General features: G+C 44.9%; 1 protein-coding gene across 1 annotated transcript in view; it reads left to right on the top strand.

Annotated features, from left to right (window-relative positions):
- pasha (partner of drosha) overlaps positions 1–16286 on the top strand; it is a 50054-nt gene extending 33768 nt beyond the window's left edge. Inside the window, exons 14-16 of the mRNA XM_070533860.1 lie at positions 3653–3736; positions 6897–7007; positions 10111–16286. Coding sequence (XP_070389961.1) covers positions 3653–3736; positions 6897–7007; positions 10111–10200 — 285 coding nt within the window. The 3' untranslated portion in view covers positions 10201–16286. The remainder of the gene's footprint in view (positions 1–3652; positions 3737–6896; positions 7008–10110) is intronic.
- The last annotated feature ends 2706 nt before the right edge of the window (positions 16287–18992 follow it).

The following is an 18992-nucleotide window of genomic DNA, read 5'->3' as shown; positions in this document are numbered from 1 at the left end:
CGGGCATCATTTCTTGGTCAGCACTTGTACTAGCTCGTGTGACCCCTGTGGCAATTGCCGGTGAAGATACTCCCTGGAGCAACAACCACGCGGAACACATTTGCACCACATTTTCAGCAGAGATTCACTGCCCCACCAGCGTGGCACGTTTTGCACCATACAGTAACCATGCTGTTTACGTAAGCGAAATTCGCAGCAGTGTCGAGGCTTCAGCTTTTACTAGTGAACACACAGAACACTTTGGGACAAGTTTGCAACATTGTCGTCGCGCTGCATAGAATAGCTGTGCCTATGTTGGCCAACTTTAATGCCAAAATGCATTGGAAATACATTGCATGTGGTTGCACAATGCATATTGAAAGTTCAGTTGTGAAGTTTGCGGATTTCAAGGCACTACCCAAAGAATCGGTTTTGATTTTCTTTTTTTTTTTTTAGATTGAGGCAGGCACAAGTTATACCAAAGCTCATGCAGTCAAACCTTGATCAGTAAAACGTTGGCCTTCATCGCCAGGCTAAACCCGCCTGTTGCTACAATTCACCACCACCACAACCTCAATATAACGAGCTTTGATTTAACGAAATTTGCAATTTAAAGAACTATTTTCATTTCCCGATCTTAGTTCCATTGAAAACTGTCTATTTATTCTTTTCGATTCAACGAAGTAATCTTGTGCGTGACGCAGTTTCGATTTAACAAGGTGTTCGGCCATTTCAATCGTGTACTTGGAGCCTGTATGGCTAGTAAATCTAGCAAAAAACTATGTCGGCCGAGGCAAAAGTTATTTCAAGCGTCCTGCTTGAAAAGTTTGAGTGGCAAAACTGCTGCCAAAGCACCCACGCCTAGACGCGGTTGGCAGGAAACACCGTTGCGCTATTTGTCGCGTTAGTAAACAACTCGGAAAAAACACTTGAGCTGATGAGTGATGATTCCTTCTGCGCAAGAAGGATTGGTAGGGAGTGAAAGCGCAGTAACGTGATGGAGCACGTGCTGGGGGGGGGAGGAGGAATGCATACATATCTGCCTTCTTCCCTGTGCATACGTATGCACGTGGCCCACGTGCCTTATCGATCTTGGAGGTACAGTAATCTCTCCATGGCAAGCCAAATTGGATGGTGCCTCTATTTTGTTGTTCCCGCGCATCTAGTGTTGGCGGTCACGCAATCTCAAGTTTCTGAGGCACGGTACGGAGCGCCAGCTCGCATTGTGACTGCGAGTTTGTGGTCACCGAGTGAGATTGTTGATGTTTGCCTCAGTGCTTGCAACACCGACAAAACTACGAACCCTTCTTCGTGTATTCTCTTTGCTATAGTCATCAGTGCTCCACCTTTCAGGCGAAAATAACTTTTTTTTTTTCCCCCTCAGGAACAATATTCGTATTTTTTTGTGTGGGCACTGGTTGAGGACGCTAAGAGCGGTCAGATATGGCATCCGAGATATATGGCGTTGCTCAACGCAACACACACAAATCTCAGACGCCATGAGCCACGTCGATGCATTGCTCTCGGTGTGATCTGCACCGCACGCCCTGGTGCTCATAACCGCGCTATTATAGCCTGACCTTCTTGCAATTTGTTTACAAATGCTTACTAAGAAGATGTTATCCACCCGGAATGCTCTGGGAATTTTGGAAGTTGTTTTTAATGCTGAAACTTTGAAACCTCTAATTAACGAAATTCGCAATTTAACAAAATTTTTCGCTGCAAGCACAACTTTCTTATATCAAGGTTCGACTGTATTTATTGTTTCTTAAGTTATTTTGCAAATTAGGTCACCTACTGCGGCTTACCCTGCGCGAGTTTCTTTCACTGAGGCAGCCAGAAAACCACACTTCGATGGGAGAAGAACGCAGTAGTGCTTGTGCACAATGAAGAACCATGTGTGGCCAATTGATCTGGTGTTCTCCGCTTTGCTGCCTCTCGTAATAACCCCCGTGTTCCCGTGAGACGTCGTCTGTCTTTGCATTTGCTTTGTTCAGTTATTAAATTGAGGGCACTGGGAGCCGAGCCTCTTCCCACCTCACCCGTTTATAGCTAGTTGCAGCAGCAGCATCCAAGGTGCACTTTTGTCCCATCAAAAGTGTAAAATGGGTATGTGGCGTGAATGTTGATACTGCAAAAGGGGAAACCCAAAAGTAACACGAATTATTTCACTTGGGCGAAGTGGGACATAATACTTGCACGTGCCACCAGGCGGACGTACTACACTGTGGTCTTCATCAGTTGGCCAAGCTGTGTCCTTACATGAAGTTTCTTCTGCTCGTCGCGTTTCTTTTGAGCCTCTGCTGCCGTCTGCGTCTGTCCTGCGATGATGGATATCGATTAACATTTGGGCATCGAGTTAGGTTCCTTTTTTGGAAAATGGTTTGATATCAAGAAGCCTGTTGATTTCAACTTCGTATCACAACTTCAGGTAGTCATTTAGCATTTTTAGGTTGAAGTACCCAAACGGTTGGGGAATGTATGGTTACGAAGGAAATCCCACCATTTGTGGAACTGAGGTGAGTGTCTTGTGTACCACAATGTTGCTCCCGCCCGCACAGCTCTGAGTGTGCGGCACTGCCCGACTAAGCGTGGCATGATGGGATGACAATGGTGGCTCACCTTCCCTGCCCCCCATATCTTGCCCTCTGCGGTTTCTCTTTTCCACGACTGAAACCAGAGCTTACAGGGAAATTTTAAACTGCAAAGGAGTCAAAGAGGAAAATGACGAGACCACTGAGCGCCATCACAGGTTCACAAGAGTCCCAGTAAAGTTGTGAACAATGTATAGAGCACTGGGACAAGTGCACTGAATCTGATTCGTCTTGGGCTATTTCGAACTTAAGAAAAAAAATTATGATTTACTGTTGCTCCCCCTCCCCCCCTCCCCTCTTATATGCTGCCTTGTGTGCATTGTAGTGCAGTTAGTGCCTGCATAGATGTACTGCCATAAAGACCCCTGTAAAATACAGACCTGAATGTGACAAGATGACATCTGGGGACAGTAAAAATGGGGGCAAAAGAAACGTTTTATGTGACGTATAAACGAGTCGTGAAAATTTTCAAAAAAGAAAGGAACTACAGCAACAATGAAAGTCAAGAAAATTGACAACACCAGAGCTGAAAACCCTCGACATAAACATATTATTTGATGACTGTTTGTACCTTAGTCATGCTCATTGGTTGCGCTTTCGGAAGAGAGTCTCTTGTCAGAGATGTCCTCCTATAGAAACTCATCTTTGGTGCCATCGAGTGTGTTTCAAATCATGTGTTCCTCATGAACACCAAACACTTGAGAACCTGCGGTACATTCGCACGTGCTTTCAGCGACTAAGGTAACTTTTCTTTTAAGAGCACCTAAACATTGCTTCCCTGGTCCCGACCTGGGCAGTTGGGCTGATTGTGACAAGGTGGTCAAAATGGCGCGGTAGTGCCTCGTCTCATTAGTAAACCTAATGATGATATTGGCTATAGAAGGACCTGTACCGCAGATTCGGCCTGAAAATTGTTTGCTTTCGTACACAATATGGGGTCCAACTTTAACGTGTCAGAATAAAAACATCGTATTGTACGTAGGTATTTACGGTGCTCAGCGAGAAACCTTATGCAGTGTTGTACATTCTATACATTTCTTGTACGTCTCTCACTGCTGCTTCTTTGACTCTTCAACCAGGGCTTGCATCCTCATATCTCTTCATGGGGCTCGCTACTCAGGCTTTATGGGAAGGGCTCCTGCAAGACGCTCAAGGAGAAGAAGGTGAGTCCGTTCACTTTGTGCCAACCTCGACAACTCAGTGGCTGTGACATTCTGCTGCTCAGTGCGAGGTTGCTGGTGCGATACCCAGCTGCGGTGGCCACATTTCTATGGGGGCGAAGTACAAGAACGCTCTTGCACTTTGCTTCATGCATACGTTAAGGAACCCCAGGTGGTGAAAATTAATTCAGAGCCCTTCACTGCAGCATCCCTCATAATCCACTTTGCAGTAACAGGATGTTAAACCCCGCTCTGTAGCACAACTACAGATCGCCTGGCAGTAAATTCAGACTCCTCAAAACGCAAGTTTGAGTTGAAATTTCTGGACAAGGTAGTGTGTTTTTGTTGTGAACAGACCGATAAGCAAAGCAAAGCTATAGCTTTCATAGGCTCACTCGCCTAATTGATTGTTCGTTCGTCGGCGTCCAGTGGTTACCGTCGCAGCAGTCAAAGTGCTTTGCGAATAGTTCATAAATAAAATCTGCAGTGCCTCACGAGGGGTTGGACTCCGGGGCAACAGATTTCCAGTCCATAGGTTATAAAGGTAAAGGGAATAGTGTGTGCCTATTGCTATGGTCCAACACAAATTACAGTAATCCCTCGTTATAATGAAATCGCTTTATTCAAAATTTCTCCAAGTCCCGATCCAAACGCATGCATGCAGTGCACGAAGCGTTTAGCCCGGTTAGAGAAGTGGCGAGTGTAGGCATCGCCGCCATGGAGTGGTGGCGACCCTCTTGCGCATGCAGCATCAAATTAATACCGCCGATGAATTAGTCTCATGCAGGCACAGAACAGGCCACAAAGGTACCAAACCCACGACCGATGACCACCTAGTAACGGGTACCAAGGGAGTGCCGAGTACTCCCAACTGTTTACAGCGGAGCGAACGAAAGCGGTCAAATTCCATGGTGCTGCGCGCCTGAACCGTTATTCTCAGTCGCAGTCGCATTGCCGGTGTTCCCCGGGATAGAGTCCACACAAAAAGTAAAGTTTTCCCGACACCTTGTGATGCCAGAAATCTGCGGTCTCTTGGACTGGCAACAAGTGGCCAAAAGACCAGAGGCAGACTTGCACCGTGGCAGTCCATGGGGTGCTCTCGATGAGCAATGTTTTACCACTCTATAGAGCAGTTCTGGCACTGAAACATGCCGGAAAGCACAAAAGAACTGTCTCTCCGATTATAAGGGCCATGTTCGATGCAAGGAGCTACATTAACAAATCTGGAAGACAACTTTGGGGAAGCCGGTCTAGGAATTTGCTTGCTGCTCACCATAATCGGCCTGCATCACAATGAAACGCCACTTCTAGCCTCGTTTCGCTTTTGACGGTGAAAATCGACAGATAGCTTTTCGACAACGCGAAAAATTTGAGCGTCTCCAGCGGCGAGTCAGCCTGTCAATATGGCGAGTCAACGCAAGCTGGTGTTGCCCCGGTGATTTTCTCGAGCCGGTCATGCTCAATTCGCGCCATCCAACTTTAGACAAACAGTCTAAATGCGTGGTAGGGTCATTTAATTTCATTCCTGGACATTTGTCAATGACACTGACACAACGGTGTGCAAACACCGACACTCAAACCGCAGAATTGGTGCAGTGTCGTCAATAACGATGCACCGAAAAACTCTTGTTTTGCGAACTTTACTGCTGTACACCTTGGGAAAAAAAAATTGCCCAGTGATCATGCAGAGCCCTTACTGCGAAAGCGTTCAGTTTTCACATCCGCACTGCATACCCACAACGAGCGGCTAATCATTTTTTGAGCACAACAAACACAACCGCAAACTCGAGCCATCGCATTTGCAGCCCTTTCTAGCACGATAATCTGGTAGTCTTCCATGACCTCCACACCCCTTCTATAAAAGCAGCCACTGCCCTCCCCTTCTCATTTGCTCTCCAATCTGCAAACCATTTGGATGCCAGTCACTTCTCTCACACGCCTTCATGTCTACTCCTTGCCTCCCACTTTTGCGCCAATATCACATGCATTTGGATCCATGCTGCAGGCTATGCAATTGTGTGTTATTCGGAGTGCTTCATTAGGTGTGCCTCGTGTCTGCCTTTGTGGTCGACAGCGATAAATCGCTGCGTCAGTCTCTGGGCGAAAGTGTCCGGCTTTGGAACAGAAAGATGACCAGCCTGACGATGACCGGACTTGCAGCGATCTGTATGGGGCTGTTCATAAAATTGCTGGCCAAGATGTTAGAAGGTGACTTTGAGACATTCGCTCTGGCTGATGCTGCTGCTCTTTGGTTGCCGCAGCGACGGATGCAGGGATACTAATTGACACAGTGTGTGGTCCCAACGAGGATGAAGAGCCACGTGAAGTGCCAACTATGGTGTAAGCGCGGGAGTACCTAGGCCTGCTTCGAAATAAGGTTGAATGCAGGGCGGCGACCACGGCCTCATGCAATGCTTGATCAAATTAGAGCGGGGATTGCTCACGCCCTGTAAGAACTTGAAACAGCCAAAGCTCTCTGCCTTCTTTTTGCACCTGAATAAAGTTTTGCTTCATTGAATACGTTGTATTTTGACTTCCTCGCAGTTGTGGTGCAATTAAGGCTCGACTGCTTTAGCTTTTCTCGAGTCGTCGCTTATATCGAATTAGCGCTTTAAAAACTTTTTTTTTTTTGCCGTCCCGCTGACTTCGTTGTAACGAGGGATTACTGTATGAACAAGGCGACTATGGTACGTGGATGAGTAAATTGGTGTAATGGGCAACCCGAAAGCCATATATACTGGGTATGTGAGGTATTTGAGAACACGGCTTCAAATCGCCATAAACAATAGCACAGAAACTCGATACATGCATGGGTTTGTTCGTTCTTTCTTTCCATCTTTCTTTCTCCAGGGCTAAGCTATACAATCCTTTTAAGAAGCCAGGTGCAGCTCCTCCGGCCTACATCATTTCAGCTGACTAACCTGTCAGCTTTTTATTCACGTGCCCTAAAGGCCCTCCACAGGCATTACATAGAGGGTTGAAAAAAAAAGAACAGCAATGAATGAACGTTGTACATAGCACCGCAAGTGAAAAGGGCTGCGCATATAATACTACCAATGGTGAATGTAATAGCACTTAAATTGTCAATTAATAAATCGGAAAAGTTAACTGCCTCAGCCCTGCTTGCAGCAGTACTGTACAAATGGGCGCTGGCGCCTTGCAGGAGGAAGAGCAGCGCATCACAGAATTGCAGAGCAAAGCCAGTGCCAACAGGCCCAACCTGTGCATCCTCAACAAGCTCAAGGAAGAGATGGCGAAGCTGAAGGAGCGGCGGGTGAGTGGGTCTGCACGTGTATCTCGGGGTACTACAGGTGCCTAGGCAGTCTACATTGATGGCATTGCAACTAGAGTTGCCAGCATGCAGAGAGCAAGTAGTGATGTACAGGCGCCGACAAAAGTCCACGCAGCGGGAGCCGGAGCAGCGGCACACTGCATCGCGACGCCATCTACAGGCGGCATCTGGGATCGAGACAGCCAATGGGTGCCCTTTATTGTTGGCAGACATGATCCAAGATGCTGCCTGTAGATGGCGTTGCGATGCAGTTTGCCGTTGCTCCGGCTCCCGCTGCGTGGAGTACACCACTTTTGTCGGCGCCTGTACATTCTAGAACTTCTGCAAGCACCAGTGAGTATGCTGAAATGTACATTGAATTATGTACAAATAGCTGGCATACTTGACCCGTAGATCAGGTTTCAGAAACCAGAATCTGTACTTTTTGGTGCCACTTGTTTTTCTTGGCGCAAGTTCTCCCAATAAAGAGTTGGATTGGTAGCTCGCAGTTCTGGCGCTGCCTTGTTGTTTGCTCACCGCAATGTGGCAATGTAAGAAATACCTTTCTTTCCTTAATTTGTATGTTTGCCCTGCGGCATAAAATGGGTGTTGCATCTCGCATATTTTGTGGTGTTCTGTAATGTCCAGCTAAGATTTGCGATTTGGACCGTATTATACACATGGTCTGGCAAGAAGCTTGAATGTAATGGAGCAATATTTAGAATCAATCAGGAGGGGTAGTAATTGCCATTTCACTACCAGTGGCATGTTCATGTGATATTGGTCTACGTTGAGGTTCCATTTGCTAATGACACCTTGATCTTTGCTAGTCCTTACTCTATGTGCAGGTAATCGCAGAGTTGGGATTGCTCTAGGTTTTCACTAGTGAAAACATGTTCTAGTAAGGGTGCACGTTAGTGCATTAAAATCACTTTGTATTTTGTTTTTTTATCAATAATGAAACTACATTCCTGTTAAATTTATTGCAAAGATTAATTTGTAATAAGTTTTGATGTGTGCCAATTACTTCATAAGATAATTAACATACAGTCGAACCCACTTATAATGATACCCATTTTAACAATATATCAGTTATAACAATGAGAAGCTGCTGCACCGTCCACTTTTGTATGTTTTCCATGGTGAAATAACCTGCTTACTACAATGCCCTAATGCCGCATTATCGGTTATAACGATGAAGTCTGGCTGCTGGGTGTCCGAGCCACAATGTAGTCACATGTGAAATCCTTGAAAAGGAAAAAAAAGAAAATGAGAAATTCGAGCCACTGCATGCTGCTCCAACAGCTGCCGTGCTCATTTTCCAGCCATCTCCACGCGGCTCTCTCCCATCGCCCTTCCACCCCTCCGAACACGAGTGGGCTGCGCCCATAGCTCTACGCCACACCACCCTCTGAAACACAAATGGACCGTGCCAACTGCGCTGCAAGCAGAACGCTCGCATGTTACTCGCTGGCTCCTTGTTCAGCACAGCTCTGCACACAGCTAAATCGCCCGTGTTTGTCTTCGTCGTTTGTGTCGAAGTCATTCCTGGCCATGCGGTTTCTCAGCCTCGCTTTATTCGCCGCCTAAATGGAAGATGGCTGATCCGCCCGCTGATTATCTGCATGTACGATGTTGCTGGTGAAAAGAAAGCAGACGGCTATAGATTTGTAAACGAATTGCTTCTAACCGATGAGACGATTGTCGCGAACACGCTTGCGTCAAATAGCGATGGTGACGACGGCAGCGATGACACAGTAGGGCAGGCTCCTCAACAGAGTCCTCACAGGAGGCCTGGCAGATAAAGCAGTCCTTCCGGGGTTTCGTTTTCGCAAGGAACCTTCCGCTGCACTATGTGGAGCACTTGGATACCTTGAAGAAGGATGTCGGCAAGCTTCGCGTAAAGCATGCTAGGCTGTTGGACATAGGCTTTTCTCGTGCAAGCCAGTGAGAAGTACGTGGCAAGATGCTTGTAGTGATCTCTCCTCAGCGTTTCTTCTGGATTTCTCAAGCTGACAGGCTGCCACAGCAGCCTTCTCGCAATTTTTAAAAGGCCCCTTTTGGGACCACCAAAGCGATGCCTTGGCGGTGCTCGCATATCACTTGCCACCCCTGACCCCTCTTTGCAGTTGCTATAGTAGTGACATTCTTTAACGCCAATACCCACGGCTTGTTACACGCGATTAGAGTGCCCAGGAAGCAGTTAAACGAGTGAACACAATCAGCAGCCGCATAGAGGGAGGTGGTGGGGAGGGGCACTGGCCTGCCCGCCTTTATAGTTTTCTCACATGATCCCTGCCATTCTCCTATTTTGATTTTTTCATGCAACCTGGTTATAACAATGGAATTTTCATGGCACTTGAATGTTGCTATAAGTGGGTTCGTCTGTATATTCCATTCTTTAAAGCCGGTGAGGGTATGCTAGGCTTGCTACTAGGGCTGAAGGCCAGCTGTCCGCAGCGTACAATCGTGCCTGCTTGAGTACACAGGAGGAAACAGGTGCGTGTGCTCCCCACAACCCATACGATAAAAAACTTCAGCTGAAAGAGTAAGGAATGAAATGTTGTGGAGGCAGGTTTTCTGTCTGACCATAATTAGCTGTATTACAGCCTGTTTAGTTATGGCAACCTTGGGGCAGTGAACATTATAAAATTATTAATTTGTGAAATGAAGACTGAAAAATCTGCTTGCAGCATTTCATTTCTTCCCCCTTAGCCCATCTAACCATGCCATCAAAGTGATTTTTCACGATGGAATTCTTTTTTTAATTGTGACCTCAAGCAGTGGAAGTAAGTGAAATGAAACCTACACAAGAATAAATACCATGTTAGATATCAGTGCAAAGAGAGAACAGGGATGTAAAGATTTGTTAATAGTATCATTTTTAAAAGCTTTTAAAAAATGGTTTCAATGTCGGCATTTTCCCCACTAAACTTTATTTAACTGTTCGCTTTGATCAAGCATTTCTTAAGCGCAAGTTTTGAAGAATTTGGGTGGAATGAGTCTACCTTTCGCAAACGTTCTTCAATATGCAACGAAAATCAGCAGTTTTCATGCTTTTTACAATAATATTCTCTTCTACCTTCTTCTTTTCTAACCTTTGCAGGAGGCAGTGAAACCCATTGGCAAGTTCATTCCTCAGGAGGCGGAGTTCCCGTCAACGTCAGCAGCAGACCTGAAAGTCGTTGAGTTGTGACTCTGCTGCAGCGGTTGTAGTCAAACATATTCTGGTCACGCGGATTTCACCGCCAAGTTCCAGTGCTCATTCTACCCCCTCCCCCCCCCATCAGTGGCTTTCTGCCTCATCGACCACACGCACATATGTTGAAGCTTTGCGTTCACTTGTCCCTTTTTTTTTTGCAACGAATGCCCCATGCTTTTATATATTGCAAGGAAGGAGCTGCCAGCACAGAGCCATCTAGTTACGAAGCACAGTCACAAGTTGTTTTAAGAGAAAGGAATGAGTGCCCAAAGCAGAACTTTGAAAGGGGGCCTACAGGGCTGTCATCTGTTAGTGATTTTTGTCAGTGGTGTCCAGTGCCATTTTTCGTATCCTTCTGTCCTTAGCTGTTTATAATACCCCAGTCACACGAGCATGCCAAAGGTCCTTTAAAGTTAAGTAGCATTGAACTTTCAAAGGTACATTAGTTCAAGGGGTATGTATCGGTGTTACACGGTCTCCAGATGGTCTCCATTGAAGCTTTTAACAGAAACCGCAATGTATCCTTAGCGCTGCCATCGCCTCGAAAGTAATAAAAAAAATATGACCCAAATGCGTCTTATAATAAATTCGTCTTTTTTTGTTTTGTTTCAGCAATATTTATTTTTCCTAATATGCATAGAAACATCAAAACCAAATGCATGCGTAGTAAAGGCATTACTTTACCAAATACAGAACGTATTTATTGTAATGATGGCCACCATGTGTACCGCTTCGTACACCAGATGTTGGCGTGGGTTATTCGGTGTTGCCCTTGCTTCAGCTGCTTTGTTTCATTCCTTGTGGCTAGGCAGTGGTAGGTACGCGTAAATGCAGTAAAATAACGAACTACAAAACAAAAGTGACAAGGGAAGAAGGCACGCAGAAAAACACCAAGGAGACTGAGGATGCCTAGCAGCCGCAAACCAAAGAACCAAATCACACATGCCACCTGTGTTGTGTCAATGTTGCTGCTGACGACAGGCCGTGCCAGTGCTGCTGTACAGGCGCGTTCATGATGGAAATTGCGGGTGTCCCGAAAGTGTCTAGTACTTTAGTAATAGTATGCAATACTTATAAGCTTGTTCTGAAAAGGTAAAAAACTGAGCTTCCATATGTTTAGAGATTATTTTTTCTGCTGTCGGATGCCCTCTAGGCTCAAGAGTATTGCCTTGAGGTTTCAAAAGACGAATGCGCACACCTTTGACTCAAAGCTCCCTTCCAGTAGGGAGCCTTTGCTGTGCCTGTATGACAGTGCGCATTCTCCCTTGAAGTAAAGGATCTTTGGTTCAAAGGACTTTGAAAGTGCCCATGTGACTGAGGTATTACACTTCACTGGACATCATTCTATCCTGTGGCATGACTCCGTTTTTGTGAAACTCCTTCCACACAGTGTGGAGAACTAGTGATAGTTTGCGCTTTGAATTTCCAACAATGCCCAGTCGTGACTGTTATTGACAGACCCGCTTAGTGGCTTTGGCGTTGGGCTGCTGAGCACGAGGTCCTGGGATCGAATCCCGGCCACGGCGGCCGCATTTCGATGGGGCGAAATGCAAAAACACCCGTGGGTACTTAGATTTAAGTGCACGTTACAGAACCCCAGGTGGTCGAAATTTCCAGTGCCCCATAATAGGAAAGTGCTTTTGGCACGTAAACCCCCCCCCCCCCCACCGTCCTTTTCCTTTTTTTTTTTTTTTGGCAGCGTAGATTGCTTCAATAAGCAGCAGTGTCCTGTAGTTAAAAGGTTAGCCGAAAACGTGTGAAGTCTCGCTCAATGCTACGAACATGTGGCTAGGCATGTTTCGTACCTTAGAGAATGACTAGTGTGTGCAATAGATGTAAGGCATTCCACAATGAAAAGGAGATTCGACAGTACAACGCCAAACACAAAGAACCACAAGGACATAATGCTGTCTCCTTACATTTTTTTTTTTTTTTCTGTGTCCCGTGTCGTGGTGTTGAATCTGCCTTTTACCAAGATGTACAAAGCAGCCCAAATAAGCATGCTGTTGAGGTGCTTCATGTCTACATCCCTTTACGAATGCTTGTGGTTCAATAAGTTACTTTGTTTCTACTGAAGATCAGCGATAAATCCTTGTCACGGCAGCACTTTTGATGTCATTTGAAGCAATGAAGAATGCGCAGTGTCAGAAGGATGCATTGAGGAACGTCTAGTTCGAAGGAATTTGAGTTGAGGGAGCTGCCATCTGGGTTTTGAAGCACACTTGCACTGTTTCCTCCTGAAAAACATTTGTTTACGCGGGGCAGCAGTTGATGTTAAGAGCACTCTGGTTTGAAAACCATGAGGCAAATGCCACAACTTCCTTGAGCTAGCTTATGCTCCTTTAACCCTTTTGTTCCACAGGAAATAAGGAAAATTGTACCAAATTTGCTGAAATTTCTGAGATGCAGCGCAGGCAGTCGTGATTTTAATTCAATTATTCAAGCAGCCAATAATAATATTCATACAATGCCAGTAACATTGACAAGCATTGCCATCTAGTGTCGGAAGCTGCAGCTAGAAACAAGTTGACTGATATATCATTGTTCGTTCACACTGTGAGGCATCTTTTTTTTTGTGTGTGTGACAATTATAAATTCGTGGGCTTTGTCGGTACAAATAGAAGGAAAAGGGTTAAAAGTGTCACTCTTCCTTGCTTCCAAGAAGCTTCAGGATTTGTGACAGGGGTTTAAGTACTACTACTATTTTTTTTTTTTCAAAATGTACTCTGCTGCTTCATCAGCTTTTAACAATCAAACAATTGCATGCTGATTTTACACATCCTGCCAATAGGAGCAGATACGGAGTATCAAGTGTGCCTGTTGTGTGGAAGTGAAGCTCATTTTCTGTGCTAGCCAGTCCAAATAATGTTCTGGATGCTGTTCTGGCATCTGTCTCAACACGTGCGTAGAAAAACAATTCTTCCACTTGTAAAGGCTTCCACGTCGTGTGCCGTAGCTAGGATGTCAAAGAGAGTGTCCTGTCCTCCTTTTGAATGGTTTACTGTGTTGGTTGAAGTGGTAATGGTGCGGCGAGTCTGCTACAGTCAAAAGCACAAATCATTATATTAGACAGTTTTAGCATTGTTGAAGTGGAAGTACTCTCCCAGATGCGTGGGGTCGTAGGCATGAGGGAACAGCACCAGTGGGGGCATCTCGGGGTTCTTTGTTTAATCAACCAAAATCCACTAGAATTGTATTTAAATGACCAAAGGTATTCCAATCATTGATGGAGTAAATGTATTGGCAGCAACATGATCACCGGAACAGGACTTTCAATGAGATGACTTGTGTAGCACAAGAACATTTCTAGCGCTTTGTGGTTGATTGCGCATTCCAAAACATTGCTACCAGTGTGTCTGTTGTTGTGTCTCCTGTTCAAAAACTCATTCCTTGTTTCTGTCATTAAGTGTGAGAGTCCTCATTGCGATTAATATGAATTTTTACCCAATAGTTTGCGGTTTTGCATGTACTACTTAAGTGCCAGCATTCCATTATGGACTCTCACTGCGTGAAGAGACATGCTTGTTCGGGTCCTCTGGGAGCATTCTTGTTCCTATGTCACTCGCTGGTAGAAGCTTCACGAGCATCAGGAAATGATCAATAATCAGGTGTCACAGACCCTGTCACAGTTGCTTGCTTTTTAACTTGTCACAAGATGGCGATATTGATGCGTGTGTGCCTCTGTTCATTTTGTGTTGTGGTGCCTTGTTTAGCCTGCCATTTTTTCTTATATACACAGTTAACATTTTTCTAGTTCTTTGCTTGTTACCTTCACGTGTTGTTTAATGTGGAAACAGTGCAAATGACTTTTTTAATTTCATCTTGGATGTCGCGAAACATTCTACACGGATTGATGCGGCATAGAGCTTCAAAGAGTCATTCACACAAAGCATAAGGGGTCGGTTACCCTGTACATTCTGTATCGCCCTTCCATTTCTCAAGCACATTAAATTTTCTATTTGATGACAAAATAACAGCTACTTAGTGAGCTCTTACTTTGTCATTGAACTTGCCGCACATTTACTGGCGTGATGTGGAGTGGCCGATGGTTGCGGAAACGCCGTACGAACCTTTTGCTGTTTGTATGCGCAGTACTTTCGCCATCCTAATGGAAGTCTATACCGTTTTTACTAGGCTGTTTTGTTTTTAAGTACTGCAAACCTTCTTCAACTACATCGGGGATATGGACGGTTATGTCGTACACAGAGATGGAAGCAGCGGCAATAGAAGCAACAAAACAAAACCACTTAGGAAATGCAGCAGTTGCCTTACCCCTAGTCAGTGCACATATGATGATGATGATGATGATGATGATATGACTTGAGAGCTGTGATTCATGAAAGTGTAGGACTATGCGATTTCGCAATCGAATCAGCTAAATGCAGGAGCCATACCTTGGTAGCTTTTTAATCACACATTGATGCATTTGAAGCAAGAAAAGATAATTTAATGGGCACAGAAAGAGCAAACTTATTGCAAGAATTCCGCTATATTAACGAAGATAAGGAATAATTACACGTCTGATAAGCAGCCTAACCAGCAGCAATGGCCATGTGTGTGCATGTGTTTCTTTTTTCTTTTAATTTATATCAAAATGTCTAATTTCCAAGTTTTTCGTAATGCAGCCGCTCATATTTCGAATGTGTAGGTTAGAAACGAGGCTCTATAACTGCACTGTGTGAAGCGAGGCTTTTTGCGCTATCTAAAATTTTGTTGTTGATTGTAGTACGATCCTTTTAGCGGTCATAAAAAAAAAAAAGACGCCACGCAGAGAACACGACACGCTCAAGTGTCTGTCATGTTCTCTATGTAGCATGTTTTTTCATGCTGTGAAAAATAATTCGTAGTAAATATATTGTAATTGGCCTCTAATAGCAGAAGGTATTTCCCTGCATGGCTTTGACTTAAGGGTAAGGTTAGCATAGCAAGAAGGTCATCATGGTGGCAATCCATGAAGTAGTGCCAGATAGTCAGCCATGTCATTGTCAGCAGACACTGCTGTTAACGATGATGCCGTAGTTCTGTTCTGCTTTGGGGGCCATGTATATGCGAGCACAAATATTCAGCATGTCGAGACAAAGAATAGCTTATACAGGACACCTGGCCTGTGGTTTTCAGAGCCAATTTTAATTTCTATCTCTTAAAATTTTAAATGACCGTTCAACCTCACTTTACAATCTTTTGTATACCTGGTGGTTGCTGTGTGATTTTTGTCTTGGCAAAGCATGCAATGTTGTTTCAAGCACCTGCATATTTAGGAGTTAATTGAAAGTAACTCGATTCTACCCATATCATAAGAAGCCAATAAACACTTATATGACTAATAAAAATTGGGCCCCTCGGTTAACCCCCCTTTCTCTCGTCAATTCTACCCATGTTCTTTTTTAGCGACTGAACTCTGTAGCTTAATATTTAGAAAGGTAAATTCTCTTTATTGCAACAGCCTCTTGTTGTGGGTTTACTGCAACTGGTTTAAGCTGTGTGGTGGTTTGGGACATCTGAGTAAATTTCACCTCAGGAGAGTCAAGTTACAGTTGCATTTGCTTGTGTGTGTATTAGGCCGATTTTTGCTGCTGTAATTCAGTACGCTTCGGGATTCGGTGAAAAGTGGTGTTTGACAATATACATGCAGCCTTTGCCCTCTGAACTCCACCTGTTCATGTCAGCCATTGCGTATAAGTATTTTTTTCTTTCATTTTCTTGGTGTTTGAAAACTGTTTTGATGAATATTTTAACCGATCGCTGCAACCATTGCCTACAATCACATTTTCCAGGCAACAGGAGCAAAGCCATCGCTTTAAGTCAGCCTTGTACACATGGATTGTGTGATTATCTGTCAAATGAGCTTTTTGTAATTGTCTTTGTCTTGATCGTTGTCTGGTGGTTGGCTCTGTGTTTCTTGTTTGTGAGCCATAAATTTTCTAAGAAATTGCACAATCCACATTTCTTTGTTCCCATCCCTGTGTCAGGCAGCTATAGATCGCCCTTGAATTTTTGTGTCTAGTCTACCTTAGCAATTAGTTGTCATGCGTTTATGCCTTTGTGGATTAAACACAATAAAGTGACATCCGTTTGTGAAAGAGTGGTGGTGTTCTTACTTAGCAAGCATCTTGCAATGCCCTTGAGTCCATTGTACGGCAAATATTTTGCTGTTTCAGCATATCTTTCTGAACAGGCTTACCATTCATAGCCTCAAAGAGTTCATCTTGCGGGTATGTACTGTTAGTGCATGTTTTGCTACGATTCCTAATCATACATGATAAACTGCACAGCAATGGAGCATTTGTTTCTGCAAAAACACAAAAATTAAGTTTGTGACGTGCGTGCACTTCGAAAACATTCTCTGTTGACTCACTTGTGACCAGTGTCAGGATTGGGGGCTCAATCCCATCGTCCGTGGTCCTTTGCCAAGATTGGAGTACGGCATGAATTCGAAGGTAGCTGGCCCATGCCGTCGTCCAACTTATTTACGCTGAGATCGTTGATGAAGTGAAGAACTGCTTCTCATCGAGAACGAGGAAAAGGGTTTATTTACAGAAATTAAATCAGTCTAACATGACTGCTTGAGAAAAAGAGTAACAGTCCAACATGACTGCATGAGAGAAGTGACTCAGTCTAACATGACTGCTCAAGAGAAGTGTCCTCAGCATTCGCACAACCACAGTTTTTATACACTCGATCCGCCGGTCATACGACGCGGCGACTGTCCGTTTACTCATCACCAACTCGCAGCTGCTCTGAAGATCAGTTTACGTACACAAAGGCAACCGCGCTCTGATGCCCGACGACGGCGTTGGCGGGGTGCCGTTCCGGGAACTATTGGGGCCGCTCGAGGGTCGCTCGTTGTTCTGCGCCACTCCGAAGCGTGAGAAGCACAAAAATACGTCGTTCCCGCGGCAGCTTGTCCATGCGTGTCAAATCAGCTCCGCGTTGGGGAACTCCGGAAACATTGTTCAAACACCGAACTCGTTCCGCCACAATGTCGATGGGGCGGGTGGAAGGCGGCGGATTCCAGCACAAAGGCCGCTTCTTCGAACGCCTCCCCGCTGCAGCGACGGAGAGGGGGAGGTGCGCGTCGTGTCGCCCTGTCGTAACTGTGTGGCAATCTTGTTTCGCAGCTCGCCATTCTTGACACCAGTACATTGACATTGTGACATTCCGAGAGCTCTGAAAGGACGTTGTTCATTTTCACTTGTTTGAGGCTCGACACAAGAAAACTGTATCACTAGCAAATGCTGCCTGTGCGCAAGAAAGCTCAACCAGCAAGGTTCCAGATGTCATGACCTAGAATGCAGCACATTTTTCTATTCAGTTCACAGTTTCCTGGACTTTAGGTTTACTTATAGTGCAAAAAAGGGGTTGTGATGTATTCATTGTCTCAGAATCCCCCCCAAAAAGTATCCCTGGAGTTGCCCACAGCGTTTCTGCTGAAGGCAATTTCGGATATCTTTGGACAATCAGTCTTTTTGGGAGGGAGGGAGAGGGTACCATAGACCACAAAAACTGAATAAGGAATCTGCAGTATTTCACATAACATAGGTCGTTGAACTGGTTTATATATAAAATTCATAAGTGGTTTCAAGGTGGTAGAGATTGTTTTGACTTTGTCCACGAAAATTTGAGTTGGTGTATTGTATGATGGAGAATTGTCTCTGGTGGCCTTTTCCGCTTCATAAAAAAATGTATTTAGTAGTGGGAGCAAGTATTGAAGGCCAAAGTCTAATAGAAAAGACAAAAGATATAGCTATGCAATAAGATTGGAGAAGACCCACATTGGTAAGACAATGAACATAAGTGGATCAAGTCGGTGAGTCTATTCTGAAGTCGCAATTGCTCAAAGCTGGGACAATGTAATAAGCTGAGTATAGCGTGGGTAAATGTGCAACAAAGCGGGAAAGGCACAAAGAAATCTGTGCAAAAGTCATTGGACTGTCAATTTCATTAAAGGACTGATGTGCTTAACAACATTCGCAGCACTGCATGGAGATATTAGGTAGGGTTTGCCATTTCTTTGCATAATTCTGTCGAGAACAGAGCCGTTAACCAGCACGTCTCTGGTGGTAGCAGCACGTGTTCCACAACATCTGCATGTCCACTATTTGTGTGGGAACTTTTGTTCCAGCCTTCGATCAGCAACTGCCAACCACCGACTACAAAAATGCGCAAAGGAGCCAAAGAAAGCTATTGACCTTAAAAAGGAAAGCTTACCATAATATTTAATTTAGGGGGGGCTAAAGGTGCACCTCCCTTGGCAAGGATCATTTTTCACTAGCCTTCCTGCCGGACCTACCCAACCGTCAGATTGAACTGTCTGTAATGCTAAACAATCTCCTTGGCCTGCACAGGCACTGCCCTGAAAGACATGATGGTTCCTTAGGGAACGAAAAGTATACTCCGTTTATCACAGAACACCACAACAGTTGGTGAGGAGCACACTCTAGGGAGGAGGCTACGGTAATGGTCAGAAAGATTTGAAGAAACGATCCTGATCCGCAAATACATCTAGTAAGAATACAACTTTTCTTGCAATGGCAGTCATAGACACACTCCAGGCTAATTTCCGTCGTCGTCGTCGCCGTGGTGTTCCGTATAAATTAAGTCCAAGTATGGTAAGATCCTATCGCGCCCCACGGCGCCCTCTGCGCATTGAAAAGCGTAAGAGGGTGATGCTAAACTCCCTAGATAATTTTTAGCAGAAAATATCTAGGGGCTTTAGGTGAACGGAGAAGCATGGTGGCTTGATGGGCGCCATCTTTTCTGCGAGATGCACAAAGAAGCGGCCTGGA

Source organism: Dermacentor albipictus, chromosome 2, assembly GCF_038994185.2.
Source record: "Dermacentor albipictus isolate Rhodes 1998 colony chromosome 2, USDA_Dalb.pri_finalv2, whole genome shotgun sequence".
Classification (NCBI taxonomy): domain Eukaryota; kingdom Metazoa; phylum Arthropoda; class Arachnida; order Ixodida; family Ixodidae; genus Dermacentor; species Dermacentor albipictus.
This window is presented reverse-complemented; position numbering and strand designations above follow the sequence as displayed.